Raw genomic sequence first — 19,421 nt, 5'->3', positions numbered from 1 at the left:
TGACAGAGAAATGGTAAACATTCTTCACCTTTTTACAATGAAAGCTATTCATTATATTTGACTGTAAATAAATGCTCTTTATTTCTCAGAGCATACAGGAAGCTGCAGACCAGCAATTTGTGTATAATAGCTGATAAATTCATATATTTTATATTTTCATATCCATACTGCAGTCATACCCATGTTATATCTTGTTTGAAAATTAGAATCTCCTCTTTAAGACTGTACTTTTGTAGCATGTTGTGATGAAACAGAAACAACAAGGTGTTATTTTACAGCAGGAAACAAATAGCAATGTTCCTGCTAATTTGTCTCTTGGGAATTAGCTCTTTATAGTTCAGCCAATGGACTAGAATATCATCCTAAATGGTTAGAGACTACTTGTTATTAATTGCTACAGGAGATTTGACAGATTTCACACAAATAAAACTAAATAAAACATCTAAATCATTTAGGCTTTACAGAATAACATCTCAGGGTGATTTTCTTTTTCAACTGAATGAACAATGGGGCTGAGTTAAATCCTTTTGCTTGATTGGCACTACCTTCCTGAGCATACAGGCAATCATTTGATGTTGAAGAATAACTCCTTGGCTGCGGTCAAATAGTCAAAAAAAAGATGTAACTTCAGGTAACGTAAAACCATGAGAGTCTCTCTCTAGAGCCAGTGTTTGGTTTGTCCGTTCTGGGCTACTGTAGAAACATGGCAGAGCAACATGGCGGACTCTGTGGAGAGGCTCATTCTAACACAGCAAGTCTTAGTTTTTTGATTGGAATGGTTTAAATGTTTCTGCTGCAAGGAATTGTGGGACGGCATCATCTTCTTTCCTATCATAAAGGATGGTCCAGCTATGCTAAAGGAGATAAGCCAGGAAGCATTGAAGCTTCTTTCCTCAGCATTTAGAGAATTCCACCAGCTCTCATCATGGCTGCCACTTAGATACTTCCGGGTCATTTCACTCCGTTAGGAACCTTCCTAAGCAGAAACGACTATTTGACCGCAGCCCCTGACTTTGTAAGTAGGAGCAAATCACTTGGTAAATGTTCCTACTGTAAGTCTTTACTTTTAGCAAATTTCGTTTTTTGTTTTTTTTTAACTCCTAAGTTGGCTCTTTAAAGTATTCTTAAGTGTAACTCTCCGAACTTTGACAAATACAGGCCCAGGTCACCTTCACTGTGGCCAAGCAAAGTAGAGCAACCAACTGTCATTTGACACGTCGTTGATCATACTGATGTATCATGTACTCATTCGATTTTGGGGTTTAACAGTTCTCCAGGCACAGTGGGATCTGCCAGCTGGCTACAACCGAGGCTATTTGGAATGAGCTTCCGCAGCAAACGCCTCCAAATCCACACGCCTTACAGTTTTAGAGAAGGTGTGTTTATGAGAGAATGCTTCTCCAATTATTTCCTCCTTTATAAGCTCCTGAAAGTCAGAGAGGGCCCCCGGTCATCCCTCATCTGGTCCGATTTCTGTGTGAGAGGGGACAAAAATGTAGAACAGCCAATTTGGGCTGTGATTTGTGATGCTCATAAGTGATGGAGATATGCAGAGAATGTTGGCCCGAAGAAAAAAGCAGAGGAGGAAAAAGGGATGAATATTGATTCCTCTGTTTAAATTAGACTGTCGGAAAGACTGAGAGATGAAGAAAGAGAGAGAAAGAGAGGGGAAAGAACGCCAGGGCTTTTGGGAAATGCCCAACTTCCAACAATACAGATCTCATAAAAGAAATGACTCACTAACTCCGTGCATCTGCTTTCAGCAAGAGGGGGACACATCAATCTGCATGTCAACACAGGCTGTGTGTCCAGCAGCAGGGTTAATGTTAGCTGAATAGATGCTGACTCTTTGCTTTGACCAAAACCACTGAGGGGGCTTCACCACAAACTTATACTGCAACACACTCACACTTGTACAAACAGAAGCACGACATTCATATAAAACTCATGTTCAACCTCATTACTGGCAGAAAAAGTACAAAAACGAACGACACAAATAAATGATACTATAAAATCAATAAAGTCTCCACAGTTCTCTAGATATAAAATAATCTTCACACACAGACACAACAAGAACTAACACCACACAACGGTAAAATCACAAATACACCCGACGCACAACGCAAAAGCGCCGCAGAGTTTGAAGATGAAAAGGACACCAAGGACCAAAGAATGAAAGGAAACCATTTAACTTTGACACTGTGTTCTCAACTTGGTTCTAAAGAGCCAGCGCCGCCATTTGCTCTGCCGTTCCACTTTGATCATGACTCGCTCCCCCATTTTCAAACGCTGTGACATTTGAAAAACACAATCCCACATTGGTCTGCTATCATCGCTGGAAGAGGATACAGAGAAATAACAGGGCCAACACCGGCCACCTGCAGCACATCACATTCCGTCTCCCCGAGAAATGACGGTGAACAAAAAATAGACGTCCTACTGTCACAATCTGCCTGTCGGACTGTGACGATGGGAAGTCCCGCATTTGGTCATCATTTCTCCCTTTCTTACACTGAGACGCTGTTTTCGCCCATTACTGAGAGAAATAAGGGGAGCCAGAGGACACCGCTTTTATTTCTTTATTTTCCTTAAAGATGAGAGACAAGAAGAAAGAAAAAGAGAAGAAGGGATGAAAAAATGACTTAAGTGCTTTACCGCCCACGGAGCTCTATTTCTCCAATTGCCCCTTGTAGGGGGACAAATTGATCCTGGAAATAAGGGGTCATTTGCTCTGCCTGTTTACCTGTTCACAGCACACTGTCATCAGTTTGAGACGCCAACACCAAAGCTGACCCAGCTGTGCCCTCGGAGAGCTAATGTGAGGGAGGGTTGAGTCATTCTGGTCTTCACTGTGACAACGTGTGTGTGTGTGTGTGTGTGTGTGTGTGTGTGTGTGTGTGTGTGTGTGTGTGTGTGTGTGTGTGTGTGTGTGTGTGTGTGTGTGTGTGTGTGTGTGTGTGTGTGTGTGTGTGTGTGTGTGTGTGCGTGTGCGTGTGACTTCCCCTACAGCAGTGACCCTGATGACCTTTGAATCTTTGAACTTTGAGCCAAATAAACCATTTCAGTCTCTCCGTCTCTCTCTCGTTGCTTGTACATGACAACACATTCTTGAGCCAATCCGTTAGCTGTAACAACATGAACTCTGTTGGGGGGGGTTCGTGCTAGCATGACCACAGCAGAAAGCCACAGCTACCTCTTGCTGGGAGTCTGTAGTTTGTAGTGGAAACACGTCATCACGGCTTGGCTTGGCTTGGCTTGGCATGGTGCGGCTAAAGCGAACCGGCCCGAGCGCATGGAAAACTCTAAAACACACACCTCATTCACGTTGTGACGACCACCCGGCCAGTTTCTTCCTTTACATATATATACCCTCTCTCCTCCTCTCCGCTCCGAGCTGTGTGACCGTAAAGTGTAACAATAAAGCAGCTTACGACTGGAGGCCTTTATTTGCTCTGAGTCCTTCAGCAGCAGTCAGCATGTACACAATACACACAGACACACACACACACACACACACACAGTCTGCAGGTCCAGGAGGCAGGGCAGAGAAAATGGCCCTGCATTACATTTTTAAAATTCCTCCTTTGAGGGGAGGGGGGCAGCATCAGAGCAGCAAGCATGTAAGACTCCTCAGCTACAACTGTCCACCTCGGCCTTTCACTCCCCTACTGCCTCTGCTTCATACATAAGCTAACAACACACCAACTGTATGCTGCATCGCACACACAACTTCCTGGCTTTATCTTCCCTACAGACCGACACACACACACACCATTTTAAATTCCAATATTCCCACATGTGATCCAGACAAATCCAGTCAGACACACACACACCTTCAGCCCCTGAACCAATGCAGTAAATATCATTATGGAATCAATGCAGCCTTGAATCAATCGAGGCTGTGCCTGTGTGTGTGCGCGTGTGTGTGTGTGTGTGTGATAAAGGGAAGAAGTTGATAACACCATGTGCTCCTGTGAGGATTTCACCAAACTCCATGTTTTTTGATAGAAAGGAGGCGGGTAAGGTATTACCATAACCTTCCCACCACATGTCTGCTGTTAACTCAGTAATGCAAGAATAATTTCACACACACACACACACACACACACACACACACACACACACACACACACACACACACACACACACACACACACACACACACACACACACACACACACACACACACACACACACACACACCTATCCATTGTTGCTATGCGCCATGATAAATTCAATATTGTGTTCACACTCTTAAGCCAGAGTGGGAGTACAGTCGGCAGAGAAGCCACAGCCTTAGCTGTAAATCAATAGATTAAATAGAAACGTATGAATAAAACACAAGATGATAAATAAAAGAGGAGATGCTTTACTCTTGCTGTCATATTCTGTACAGGTTGTCTTCCATTCGAGAGAGAAAGGGGGAAAGAAAAGAAAGGAATGGGAGCAGCAAGAAAGATGACCAGGGAGACAGAAACAAGGGGGAAAAAGTTGTTGTCCTTTCAACTTGTGTTTTCAATTCTTATGTCTATCCTTCCGTGTGCAAGAGTTTGCATGCCTGCATATGGAGTGTATCTGTTTTAGTACATTATGTATGATGTGTTTTTGTATGGGGCTGCACGGTGGTGCAGTCGCCTCACAGCAAGAGGGACGCAGGTTCAAACCCGGCTTGGGGCCCTTCTGTGTGGAGTCTGCATGTTCTCCCTGTGTTAGCGTGGGTTTTCTCCGGGTTCTCCGGCTTCCTCCCAAAGTCCAAAGTCATGAGGGTTAGGTTCATTGTTGACTCTAATTTGCCCGTAGGTGTGAACGTGTGCGTGAATGGTTGCCTGTCATAGTCTGGAGACCTGTCCAAGGTGTACCCCGCCTTTGCCCAATGTCAGTTGTGATCGGCTCCAGCACCCCCGCGACCCTGAATAGGATAAGCGGTTACAAATAATGGATGGATGTTTTTGTATGTGTGCACAGTATACGAACATGTGTCCTTCTGTACATGTCAGCACTGAAACATCTATGTGGCCTTGATTTAAGAGTCAGACAAGAATAGAGTCTGATCATTTGTGAGGCTTGTACATAATTATCTCAAATATGGTTCAGCTCCAAATGTTGTTTGTGAGTGTGTCTGTGTGTAGAGCTATTAAAATCCTTTATCGACTAATAGATCAATTGATTTAATTGAAAAGAAATCATTCAAAGTGGTTCTCCCTCCACAGATTAAAGGTGCCCTGTGGAGTTTTCTTGTGAACAAACAACAGTTATGTCTATATTCTCTGTTTCTCACCAAAACACTCCTCCTACCAGCCTAACAATGTTGAATGCATTTCCTGCCTCATAACACATTTGCAAAGCCAACGTTTATAATATTGTGAAACCTCCATCGTTTACATCCATGTTTAGATCAGATGACAGTCTTCTTCTTCTTCCCTGCCTTTTTTGGTATATTTCTTGGGGTGTTACCGCCACCGATTGTTCATCAGTCATATAGCGTGAAACCATCAGCAGGAATGTGTGTCATGTCACCTATGCATGTGCGTCCTCATGCATGTGCACGAGATACAAACACCCACTAAAATAAACCCTGCTCCACAGTGCTGCTAGTGGTCAAAAACCCTACAGGGTGCCTTTAAATGAGCCACGATCTAGTGCTTACTAAAGACAAAGGCATATTTGTGAATATTATTGTGATGCCAGAGAAGCAGCTATTACTTTTCATTAATCAATAACAGCTCCCCATGAAAACATCACAAAAATGACTAATCAATGAAAGATTTGTTTGCCAGCTAAGACCCTAAAGAGCCATTAGTCAAATGATCAACTGATCTGAGGCCCCACAACCCGCTGGACTTCTTTCATTGGATTTATTTTAAGAATTGGCAAAAACATTAGTGTTGGATTTATCATAATACCACTGTTGGATTACAAAACGTTGAACTTGTACCAGAGACAGTTCAGAAAGGAGACGGTGTACTGAGAGTCAATTTCCTGTATCTGTGTCACGTGGGTTTCGCCACTTCCCTGCCCTTTTAGGAGGCTAGCGGCAAGTCCTGAGTCTATTAACTCCAATGGGAGAAGTGAACGTGAACACAGATCATGGCTGATTCTTTCGCCCCATAGTCACCAAAGGAAATATCGGACCCATTTTCACGAGCCACATATGTTCAGAACATTCTGAACCAAAAATGGCATATTTCAGAAAGAGAAATCAGGAGAAAATGAACTTTGTTCGAGACCTTTCTCTGTCTCGAACAGATTGAAAAATGATCAATATGGTTGTTAGCGGTGTATATATCTAATGTTAGCAAAAAAATATATAAATGCATCATGCAAATATAACCCAATCTGTTTTCACTTCCAAACGAGGTGGGGCGAACACGCCATGACCACGCCCACATTAGGAGACAGGAAGTGTATACCATTTCAAACCGTTGGCGGAGCTTATAATGCGTCATCCTGATTATAAAGCATCTTTACTCGTACTAACTGTTCTAACTAAGGCTCCTGCTGAAAACCTTGCTGTCCAAGCAGGAAGCCAGCTCAGTGACTGTTATGTAGTGGGCCAGATAACCCACCGAGCATCACTGCGTGTGATACTGCTCTCTACTTGACCTGACATACCTGTCGTTGATGCTCCAGTTGAGGCAGAGGTTGAGGGAACTGAGGTTGCGACATTTCCTCACCACCTCCATCACCGTCTCATTGTTGAGCTCGGAGATGTGCCGCAGGTCCAGGACACTCAGGCTCCGTAGCTACGAGAGGAAAACATCAAAAACATTTGAATGATTTAATCATGTCAAATTCACAAACAGACGACCTAATAACAATGTCATCCCTTTTTGGAGTCAAAAATAATATCAACGTGTATTGTTAATATTTTGTATTATAATAGGAAGAACAATATTCTGTCAAATTAATGAAAAACCAGGCATGAAACCACATCATGAAACCAATGAAATATAAAATATCAATTTCTCCATTTTGGTTTCTGATTATTTTTTTTGCTCAAAGGAGAACACAGGACAAGTGATTTACAGATCACACGTCTGCTGTAGCAGAGAACAAAATGCAATTTGATTTTAGTTGGACCTTGAAGCTTCAGTAAGCAACAATTTTTTGGCATCATCTTCAAAAATCCCATAATAACCTTTCAGCATATTGTAATTCAAGTGTTCTGAGAGAAAACTAGACTTCTGCTCCTCCTCATGGCTCTGTTTTCAGGCTTTAGAACATCTAGCCTGTAATGGGAGACTTTGACCAATCACAGGTCATTTCAGAGAGAGAGAGAGCGTTCCTATTGGCTGTGCTCCGGCTGGTGGGCGGTGCTTGGTATTTCCTCAACAGATCTCAACATGGCTGCCGGGTCACAAAAGTTCTCATTTTACAGCTAAACAGTACACTACAAGGTGATTCTGAAAACATTTGAGAAATAGGCATTACAATAACAGAATATTGATTCATATTTGATCAGCGCTGCCTAGTTTGACCGTTTGGTCGGAGTTCACGAGTGATTGACAGCCGGCTCTCATAGACAGAAGCTGGACGGCAGACTCCGATCAGCTCCTACTGCTTATTTCCCTCCGTTCTGTGAAATCTTGCAGATACCGTTAGGGGCACCGGAGGACACAAAGGATATAGTGACCGTTTTATAAAAAATAACTTTTTTTAATCATATATTTGCTCCATTTCTACCCACTGCAGCTTTAACAAAGTCAAATCCAGCACTCACACTTTATCTCGTTCACACAAACAGGTACCCAGGAAACACAATTTCCTGTCTGTATATGAAGGAACCTGCAGTCGATTTGTTACTATGTGCAGTGCAAAAAAAAGGAAGCTACAGGAAGAGAACTATTTGGTGAAGGCATGTATGGTACACACCTGCTGAATTACATGGATGTTTTGGATGTGGAATGTAAAAAGAAAAACTCCCTCTATACACTGAGTAAACTTGTATACTGCCACATGTATTAAAAAAACAGCATGAATGTAGAATAAAACCTAACAAGGCAGATAAATGCTACAACATTGCTTGCTGTTACTGTTTATCATTCTGCGCCTGCATGCCTGGTGTGAGGGGTTGTGAGCCAATACGAGTATTCACTTTCCCTCTTCCTTTCATCTCTCTGACTTTTAATAATCCCTCTTTCCGATCTGAATACTTTATAAGAGGGGGTTTAGATTAATCCTCCAGTCAGAATCTCTACTTCCTGACACACTCTTGAAAACCCACACTGACACACTGTTCAACAAGCGTTCCTGCTCGCTGAAATCACCAAAGGCTTTTCAAGTCACAGCACAGGTGTATTTCCTCTGATACATACTCAAAACTATTTAAGGCACAGGTGCATGCACACACATTCACTCACACACACACACACACACACACACACACCAGGGATGCGAGATAATAGAGGTATGATATTCCGGCCGGCCGCAAAGGGAGGCAAGGAGGTAAATGTCAGGGCCAAGGCTAAAGAGAAAACAAGCTTACAGTTGGCGTTAAGATCACTGAGCACTATTGTCGGCTCCATAGGCATGACATATACCTACCAGCATGAAGACACATGGGGGGAATGGATAAGGACCGAGGCTCACCGGGTGAAGTAAGCACACATGTAAACACTCTTCCCTGTCCCCACATACTGAGAATCAACACACAGACTCCTACACCAACTGCAAACAAACAACGGGGAGAGTGCGATGCTGCACTGCGCTGAAGGGAATAAAAAAGGCTTTCAAAACCTTTACCTCCGTCTATAGCTGCTCCATTTGTCTCTCTGTGGCTTTTTTGTCACTCCTCAAGACAAAATTGTATCCACACCTCTTATGATAAAAGGTCTGCTTAGACATGAAATAAACATGAAACAGATTTTGTTTGTGGCATATCCGCACCGACAGTATAATCTGAAGACTTGCTTGGATATACTAATGAAATAAACATTAAACAGCTTGTGTGTGCAAAGACGGGTCAAGAATGCAGCAGTGATCGTCAGGGACAGCTAAACTGGCATGGTAAACAATAGTATTTAATGAATGGGGAAAAACCCTTAACTGTGAGAATTAACATAGACACGCACGCATATGAGCAGATGCTCACACACGTGCACGGAAACGCAAATAAACACACACACACACACCCACACAAACTGTCATCTGCCCCTGTGGCCAGTGTTGGATCGAAGTGCTAAATTATTCATGCAGAATTAGGCTGATCTGTGTGTGCAGGTCTGTGTTGGTGTGCATGTGTGTGTGTGTGTGTGTGTGTGTGTGTGTGTGTGTGTGTGTGTGTGTGTGTGTGTGTGTGTGTGTGTGTGTGTGTGTGTGTGTGTGTGTGTGTGTGTGTGTGTGTGTGTGTGTGAGTGCGTGTGTGTGTGCGTGTGTGTATGTGGGGCTGCATTGTTTGCACAACAAAGGCATTGCAAAAATCAAACCTGGATGTAGGCGAAGTGACCATTACCACTAATATTCATAGCAACAGACATCCATTCGCACTGTCAAAAAAAAAAATCACAATCAACGGCACACACTTTTACACACACACACTTTTACACACACACACACACACACACACACACACACACACACACACACACACACACACACACACACGCATTTGCATTCAGTATTTATGGTTATTGAGCCTGGAGTAAATTTTAAAAGCCCCAACATCAAAAGTATTTGTTCTCCAAATCTTCAAAACTGCTTATGTCTGCTATAGTAGAATTTCTACTACAGCCAATAGCAACTGTTTCATTGATGTGGATAACCAATGAGAAACCAGGCCAACCAGTGAGTTTTCATTGGCTGAGAGTGTAGCTAGGTTGAAGGAAATTTGAAAATTTAGCAGATGTCTGCATGAAAAGGGGAAGAGGTAGAGTCACGGCTGAGACTGTAACTTTGTTAATCCATCTGTAGAGAAACCACCGCAGAGAAAATAAATTCCACAGTTTAGCAGACATCTGCCGAAAGAAAAATATCCCCCAAATCCCTGAAATGAAAAGTCACACAAAAAACAAGCTCTCGGTAATTAGTCACACCTCCAGAATGTGACAGGCCACAGTGCCAGTGTTTGTTTTCTCATAGTTGACAGATTATCATAATTTGACTCATAGGTGAAAGGTTTTAATGCTTCTAATCTCATTTAATCATTTCCACTCATACAGCTGATTTTCTGCTCGTGTATTCCTGTGATCCGAGAATAAACAGGCACGAGAAAGAAAGAAAAATAAATGGAGAGAAATGGGGAGAAGGGAGCATGATAGCTTCAGATAGAGAGGAAGACAAAGCGAGTGATTCACACAGCACAGAGAGAAAAAGAGAGAGGGAAACAGAAAGAGAGAAAAAGTGAAAGAGAGTGAGGAGAGCAAGCGAGAGAGAAAAAGAGCACCAGAATAGAGAGCGGGGGATTTGGTGAGGGGTTCGGCAGGTTTTCCTCCTCGTTGGCTGAGGTTTGTAACCAGGCAGAGTTTGTCTCGTCTCCTCTGAGTTGGCAGCTACACCTGGATAATTATTCATGCTGTTCATAAAAACACTGAAACCTGCAGAATCCAGCTGCACTGAGGCCAGCGTGGCGTCCCCACCCCGTGAACACACATGCAGAAATTAAGGCTGATTATATGAATATTCCAACGCACACACATGTTCACATACACAAAAATGGTGGTGGAAAGTATATATTCATTAACTCAAATACTTTCCTTTATGCTAATTCATACCTTGACTCCACCACATGTCAGAAATATTTTACTCCACTACATTTATTTCACAGCTATAATACTTGGTACTTTTCAGATTGAGATTACAGACAAAAAAATATGATCAGTAACGTAGCTAATTGCAAGTAATAACTACTGGGAAACCAGTTGGGTGAGGCCCAGTCTCAAGGCGGTTTTGTTTTGTGATGATTAATTGCCTGTTAATTTGTATCAATGGCAATAAAGTAAAAAAAAAAAAATATGATCAGTTTATAAAATATGATGCTTTGTTATAGATTAAACTACCCAACAGTGTATGAGGCAGTACCTCGACCAGATCAAATATTTAAGTATTGCTTACGAGTCAATGCATCAATAATATTTGAATAATCATACTCAATATTTTAAGTACATTTTGTTGTTAATACTTCTGTACTTTTACTCAAGCAAAATTCTGAATGCCGGACTTTTACTTAAAGGTACAGGTGTAGGATTTGGCGACATCTAGTGGTGTGGATGCAGATTGCAACAAACTGAGTACCCTTCCGCTCACTCCTCCCTTTCCAAGACTGCGGTAACGTGAGCTGCCGAGTGCAAATCCATGGGAACACTGTACGCCTGACTCAGAGGCCATCCATACCATAATAACACTACTTTAGGAGCAACAGAAGTCAGACAACGACTGGTACCACGGTTTTTGAACTCTGCGGCTCACATTACTGCAGTTTCACAAGCGTGTCGAGAACTTCAGGTAACGTAAAAACGTGAAAGGCTCTCTCTAGACTTAGTGTTTGGTTTGTCCGTTCTGGGCTACTTAAGAAACGTGGCGGAGCATCATGGCGGACTCTGTGAAGAGGACCCGCTCCCTATGTAGATATGAAGGGCTCGTTATGAGCTAATGAAAACAACAATTCTTAGTTTCAGGTGATTATACACTAATGAAAATGTTATTTTCTATTCCTGCTAATAGATCCCCTGAAATGTTACACACTGTTCCTTTAAGTGTTATCAATGTGTTGCTACTTCCACTTAAGCAAATGATCTGAATGCTTCTTCCATCACCGACTGAAACACACACAACAAGCTTAACAAAATGATCATTAATATCAAAAGCAGTTCTAATAGAATGATTATTTCATGTCATGAAATTAATCATGCAAAAAATAATGATAATAATACTTCTCAATCATCAGTAAATCAATTAATCTGTCCTAAAACATATTTTGATAAGGTCTTAAAATCAACCTTTTATTCTTTTTTTGTTTTTAATTCAAATGTTCAATTTTGCCTGAAAAACACAAAACGCAGAGCAGAAAATTAATGATTCAAATTCACAGAAGCACAAAATTGGATGTGAATTTCAGTTTATAGACTAATATGGAACGCATCACACCTTGTGCAAAGATAAGAGAAAAGCAATCACTTCAGGTTTTACAAGAGCTGGATGAGCAAACAGCACTCGTCTGAGAAGTAGCACCACATTTCTGCATTAAAGAGGTTGTTTAATTTAGTCTACATGACCAGAGGAGATGTGTGAGCTCCAAGCTGCTTGGCTCCCACCTGCTTCAATTAGAAGCCTCTCTCAAACAGGAACAACGAGAGCCCGAGTCAGAGGTCAAACACAAAACACCGCTCTAAATGAAAGAAAAATAACTGGCTGTTTCAGAGCTACGTTATCCGTCAGCCAAGCATAGGCTAGAGTTCAATATTTGGAGAGGTTGATTTGACACTTTATTACATTAGTGTATGTCACAGTCTGGCACACAGTGGGCGAGTGTGTGTGTACCTGTGTGTGCTCTGCCAGACTACAGAGCTATAACTACCTGTGCTATTACTTAATTTATTTACACAACGTCAGGCATCATGATGCCAGGCAGGAAGTTGAGGCCTGGTGGACCCCATGCAGAGGATATGATGTCATGGTTTGAGTGCTGGCACAAAGCAGCATGAGTTCATAGCTGTTGCCGTCCATCAACCTCAGTGTCCCGGCTGACAAGCAGCGAGATGACATTTAAAAAGCACAGACAGAGCGAGCATTGTTTTAGTCATACATAGTGAACATGCTGGGTTTGGAAAATATGAGCTGCTGTAGAGCTCGCTGTAGTTAATTTATAACCACTTCGAAATTTAGTATGTGAGTTTAGTCAATGAAAAATATATGTCCTACTGTGGGAAATTCATATAGTTCCAGAAAAAAACACATGCACGCACGCACTGTCTATGGAAAAGAATCTTTTCAGTAAAACTAATAGCCGTAACGGTGGAAACTATCCGTTCTCAGACCGGCAAAGATGAAACAAGTTGAAATCCTCTAAACAATGCAGGTAGAAGTTTAGACAGTCACTTTGAAGTCATATTCAAAGTCCTGAGCAAGAAGTCAAAGTCACAGGGTGTTGTTGAGGTGGCATTGTGGCCCTGACACATTTTGCTCGGCTGTCCGCATGTGTTGGGGACTGTGTGAGACGGGATGAGGCACGGAGGGGGGGGGGGAAGGTGAGACGAATGGCAGCAGTGTCACTAGGTGAATACAAGTGCGCACTCATGCATATACGCTTTGTTTTTTTTCTTTTTTCCATATCGGAGCATCCCAGACAGTTCAGTCAGACAGGAGAAAGCTGTGTCGAGACAATCCCTCTGCGGTAAGCCTAAATCACACGCCACCCCCCTCCCCCCTCTCCAGACGCACACTCAGAAAAACATACACACATGAATACATAGAGGCCTGTGCAGACGGAGTGATATGAATATTTGAAAAGGGGACTGAGGCAAAAACTGGAAAGGCCATGGGTCTGGTATCACAAATACATTGTCTGCATCAGTCATGGACCAGTGAGCTGATCCCTGTGTGTGTGTGTGTGTGTGTGTGTGTGTGTGTGTGTGTGTGTGTGTGTGTGTGTGTGTGTGTGTGTGTGTGTGTGTGTGTGTGTGTGTGTGTGTGTGTGGTTAACTTCTCTCTTTATCTGTCTTGTGCCCATCTACTGTCTATCTCTTATTTTCCCTTCCCCCCCCCCCTCTCTCTCTCTCTTTCTCCCTTACAGTCGCTAATCCTGCATGTGTTGGTGTTGATAACAAACTCAGTGGCGAGGAAAGGCTCGAGGAGATAGAGAGCGTTGGTTTCTCTTCGGCGCTCTAAGCCAAATGACCACATAGGCGCGCACATACACAAGCACGAGTCAGTGCGACAGCACTGGATGACAGTCACAGTACAGTGACACTAGTTGGGCCAATAATGAGACATGATATCCCCCCCCCCTCCGGAGGTCAAAAACCTCTCTATCTCTGTCTGTCTCTGGGTTAAAAGTCTTAGAGCCAAATGAATTATTCTTCAATTACTCCTGCAAGAGACACACATCATCCTTAGGCTCTTCTCTGCTCATTATATTCATAAATCCCACAATCTCCTCCATACAGCAGTGAAGAAAATTATTATTACAATTTCGACTCATTCCGAGACCCCCACAACCCCATTACCTTTCTTCCTCCAAATCCCCTCTGCTCCTTCATTTCCCCTTTATCCTCTCCACCACCCCTGAGACACAATACACATGTACAAGTACACAGTCACACACACATGTGTACATAGGAAAAGGTACACACACACACACACACACACACACACACACACACACACACACACACTTACTTCCCTGGTTTGTGCTGGGGGTTATCAGTTTGACACAGGGCACTGTGATTATGTATTTTCTGTGCTCCAGTCAGAGGGAAGAGATAAGGGGCCAGCAGACTACAGTAAAGCCAGACACCACTCATCCTACATGGGGAGGGAAGGTGTGAAGGTGACAGTGGGTGAAGACCTATATCTTAACCTTTTGTGTTCCACCACTTTAAAACCTCTTTCCCAAACTGTGGTCATGGCAATTTAGACCCAAAAAAGGGGGGGGGGGGGGAATAAAAGCAAATAGTTCTTTCTTTTTTCACTTTGTTGCAATGCTTTCGGTGTTTTATGCAAAACACGTTGAATTGCCTTGTTGCTGAAATATGCTATATAAATAAACCTCGCCTTGCCTTTATTTTCTTTTTTTTCTTTGTGAGCCAAATTTGAACTCGGGATGTTGCGAGTACATGCTGCTCCACTAAGCCACCAGGATGGATAGAACATATGATTCTGGTTATGAAATTAAATAGCTTCCCTGTCATAAACCAGACTGTTTTATTTGCTCATAAACACACAGAGAGAATGAGGTATTGCCCACGGTCCAATTCTGTCAAATTCAGGGAGCATTTATCAAAAGGTCCTACGCTTTTTTCAGGAAAAGAACAACAAAAGCACTGGAGCGGCACGGTTGAATTAATCTACAAGACCCCAAATTAAGACCAGAAACAGCTACGTTGTGCACATCAGAGAGACAACACATAGCTGTTACAGTCTCCAAATATACCTCTTTTCATCTCTGACACATTCTTCAACAGTCTCTCCATTTGTTATGTCGTTGGCCTCCTCTCTCTCTCTCTCTCTCTCCCAAGGGTGGGAACTTTCACACTCACACACACACACACACACACACACACACACACACACACACACACACACACACACACACACACACACACACACACACACATAAAGGCATTTTGAGGCCCACCGTGTCTTAGGGCAGTGATAGGCTGATGTATAAGGAGGGGCATTGTGGGTAGGCATGACAAGCAAAGGGAAGCCATCAGTGGGACATCTAAGGCTCGGGTAATGAAGGCTCTCTGGCACCCAGAGCTGCTCTCAAACACTGGCTCTCTGATAGAGCCGACCTTGGACTTAATCACTACCAGAAGAAAAGAGCACCGCTTGACAGGAAGATGGAAAGACGGTGGGAGAGTGTGTGAGAGAGAGAGAGAGAAAGACAGACAAAAACACACAAACCACAAGAGTAAAAGAGAGAGAGAAAAAGAGTACATACAGAGAGTGACAATGACCAAAAGCAGAAAGAAAAGAAAGACTGGACAGAGAAAGAGACGTAAACAACACTGTTCAAAGGGATGGATAATGACTGTTGGTGTGACCGAGGCAGCCTGAGAAGCAGAGGGAGAGCACAGAAAATACAGTATGTTAACCATTTCTGATATTCACACATACTGTATGAATTTCCTCGAAGACACAAATACACACACACACACCAACCCTGTCGCCTACAAAATGACCTTCTCATACAACTAAACTGCATTCTCAATTACGTTTGGAGGGAAACGGGTTTTCTCCCAAATTACGGTCGCAGCTTTAAACAGTTATAAACAGTTTTACACATTAGCGTCATGAATTGAAACAAAACAAAATAAAAACCACAACAAAACTATTGGGCTAGGTTTAGGCAACAAAACTACTGGCTTAGGGTTAGGCAACAAAACTACTGGGTTAGGGTTAGGCAACAAAACTACTGGCTTAGGGTTAGGCAACAAAAATTCTGGGTTAGGGTTAGGCAACAAAACTTCTGGGATAGGGTTAGGCAACAAAACTACTGGCTTAGGGTTAGGCAACAAAACTACTGGGTTAGGGTTAGGCAACAAAACTACTGGCTTAGGGTTAGGCAACAAAACTACTGGCTTAGGGTTAGGCAACCAAACTACTGGTTTAGGGTTAGGCAACAAAACTACTGCCTTAGGGTTAGGCAACAAAACTACTGGCTTAGGGTTAGGCAACCAAACTACTGGTTTAGGGTTAGGCAACCAAACTACTGGTTTAGGGTTAGGCAACAAAACTACTGGTTTAGGGTTAGGCAACAAAAATTCTGGGTTAGGGTTAGGCAACAAAACTACTGGGTTAGGGTTAGGCAACTAAACTACTGGTTTAGGGTTAGGCAACAAAACTACTGGGTTAGAGTTAGGCAACAAAATTACTGGGTTAGGGTTAGGCAACAAAACTACTGTTTTAGGGTTAGGCAACAAAAAGTCTGGGTTAGGGTTAGGCAACAAAACTATTTGGTTAGGTTTAGGCAACAAAACTACTGGGATAGGTTTAGTCAACAAAAATACTGGGTTATGGTTAGGCAACCAAACTACTGGGTTAGGGTTATCTGGTATGGCTTAAAATGTCTGCATAAGTGAACCTTGACTTTTAGTGTCACACAGGACACAGATATTAGTCTTGCGGCTTGTTATACTCGTTATAAGACCAATATGACCATTTTCATTAAATTGCCCGATATACTACGTCCCCTGCTCTGAGCGTTGCTTGTTGTACTACGTCATTCACAGCGGCCGTCCGTGGAATATTTGGGATACGTTCAAGACAAAAATAATCCGAGACAACACAGGCTTGTTCGAGATGATCCAGGCCTGCATGTGCTCGACTTGATCCCGACTTGCTCTGACGTCATGCACACATGGGCAACGATGACCTCACGAGATCGAGGCAGCTGCAGCTTTTTGAGCCAGGCGCCACAGTTGCTCTCCACCTACTGCAAGACCCAGAGCATGATGGGAAACGCCTCGCTGTCTCCTGATCAAAGAGCTGATTGCCTCTTACTTTTGACAACAAACACCACGCGTTGTAGAAAGTCCTAACTTTCTGTGTAACTGTAATATTTAACACTAGATTGTTTTTTTGTCAGCGCCCCCTGCTGCTGCCTGATCTCCTCTACTTTCCAGGTGAGGCACAGTTTATCTCGAACGAGCCGAATATGTTTCCTTCCTAAACATAATAAAGAATACAGTTGAGTTGTATGGAAACGTAATTTTTAGGAGACACTGGGCTGCACGCACACGCACGCACGCACGCACGCACGCACGCACGCACGCACGCACGCACGCACGCACGCACGCACGCACGCACGCACGCACGCACGCACGCACGCACGCACGCACGCACGCACGCACGCACGCACGCACGCACGCACGCACGCACGCACGCACACACACACACACACACACACACACACACACACACACACACACACACACACACACACACACACACACACACACACACACACACGCCTTACACTTAAGCTAGTAGAGTGAAGCCTTCCACCTTTTAATAACAGCCAATGCCAACACATATCTATTGCGCTTCCACCTCCAGCTTGTCACAGGCTTGACTAAAGGCTGAACCCCATGAAACTGAATCAGGAGAGTGACTAATCTCATCCAGGTCCACAAGAAAACACATATAAAGTCCTCAAATTAGTTACCTAGGGAGAGCGCCAAATCACTGAAAGCTCTGGGACACCCACAGTGCCTTCAGCCCAAGATGTTTTGTATCCACTACACAACCTTGGGATGAGACAAGCCTGGTCAATAAAACTAATATTAATGTCAAGAGCTTAGAAGTAGCTTTGAGCCTCAATCTCAACGCCAACCATAAATAAAAATTTACAGTGTATCCCTGGCACGGCAACACAAAAGACCACATCAGACAAGTGCTTGCTCTTAAAATCATCCCAGTTTCTGTTTTGACATTTGAAGCCGTGTGTGATGTTTGATTTCCAACCAGTGACGAGAGTGTTAGAAAGCTTGTTTTCGATTAGCAGGCTTTACTCTTTCAGCCAGCAGAAATCTGGATTTTTCCTTTTACCCGCTAACAAGACGATGATTTATCAAACGCTGCCTGGCTATAAATATTGAGTCGCATTGCACATCACAGAGGAACCGCACAGCTCCCGTAGGACTGAAACACTGAAACACCATTAGAGGAGCATACATGCCACAGCTTTACAGTTACTCTACAGACCATCTGCATCGAACTCGGCACCGTGGGTGGCCTATTTCAACTATCAGCTCACTTGATTAAGAAAATACGATTTCAATTGATTTCCTCATACCCTAATTTGTGAGAAGTCGGTATAAAAAATATCAATCTGAAATGAGTGTGTCATATGAGAGAAGTTAATAAAAGTAATGGATTTTCTTCCCTTTTTTTCTGGCGATAGCTGAATAGCAAGTGAGGAGGTTGGGAAGATTATCAGAGAGAGAGAGAAAGAGCAATCGAGGAAGAAAAAACGTGGGAGGGAGTGTGTGATAATCGAACAAGAGGGGAGCGCTGCAGTCCTGGAATCACATGCAGGTCCACGGAGTCATCAGAAATGCAACGATTCTAAACGCGAGAATATGATTTTCAATCGACACTGGATGGGACCAAGTGGGAATGAACGAGAGGAGGAATCAACTGCTAAACGAGATAATTACTGTCAGAGATTATAGAGGGGCGGAGAGAGGAAGTAAAGGCAGAGAGGGACTCACAGAAATGATGGCTGCGATGACAGAAACTAAGAGAGATGTGACTCTAAATCTGTACAGACAAAATTAATGTGGTCGAAATGTTATCCTTCAAACATGTCTGCCTCATCACGATTCCAAAATTATGATTAGAAACTTTAAAAGTATTTTATGAAGAAAGTACAGTTGGTTGATTTGATCTGTTTTAAAGTTATCATTGCACTTGTACCAGCAGCTGAAGCATTTCTGAAGATGCTCCCTCAGAGAAAGGTCGGTATAATGAGGTATGGCCTAAGTGATACAGGATTTCTGAGACTGATTTGAGAGTCTTGAAAATCCAATAACTATATATCACCCTATATCATTGATTTATATAAACAAAACATGAATATGTTTGATCCTTTTAAGAGTAACCTGATTCATATTTTTGCTGCCTTCCAGTGGTTTAACTTCTCGCCCTGCTGCAGTGATGTAGAAGTGTACCACAAGGTGTGTCAGTTCACTGTGATGTCACTGTTGGGTGTGACCACACCCATCAATGATTGTGGGCGTTCTGAGAGGTGAAACAGGATA

General features: G+C 43.0%; 1 protein-coding gene across 3 annotated transcripts in view; it reads right to left on the bottom strand.

The window, feature by feature from the left end:
• The window catches only part of fbxl17 (F-box and leucine-rich repeat protein 17), a 298,794-nt gene that overhangs the window by 166,964 nt on the left and 112,409 nt on the right, over window positions 1-19,421 (bottom strand). For all 3 annotated transcript variants that reach the window (XM_074637127.1, XM_074637128.1, XM_074637131.1), the window contains exon 8: window positions 6,613-6,743. In XM_074637127.1, coding sequence (XP_074493228.1) covers window positions 6,613-6,743 — 131 coding nt within the window. The remainder of the gene's footprint in view (window positions 1-6,612; window positions 6,744-19,421) is intronic.

This window comes from Sebastes fasciatus, chromosome 6, assembly GCF_043250625.1.
Source record: "Sebastes fasciatus isolate fSebFas1 chromosome 6, fSebFas1.pri, whole genome shotgun sequence".
In the NCBI taxonomy this organism is placed as follows: domain Eukaryota; kingdom Metazoa; phylum Chordata; class Actinopteri; order Perciformes; family Sebastidae; genus Sebastes; species Sebastes fasciatus.
Note: the sequence above shows the minus strand (reverse complement) of the source record. Positions and strands in the feature narration are given on the sequence as shown.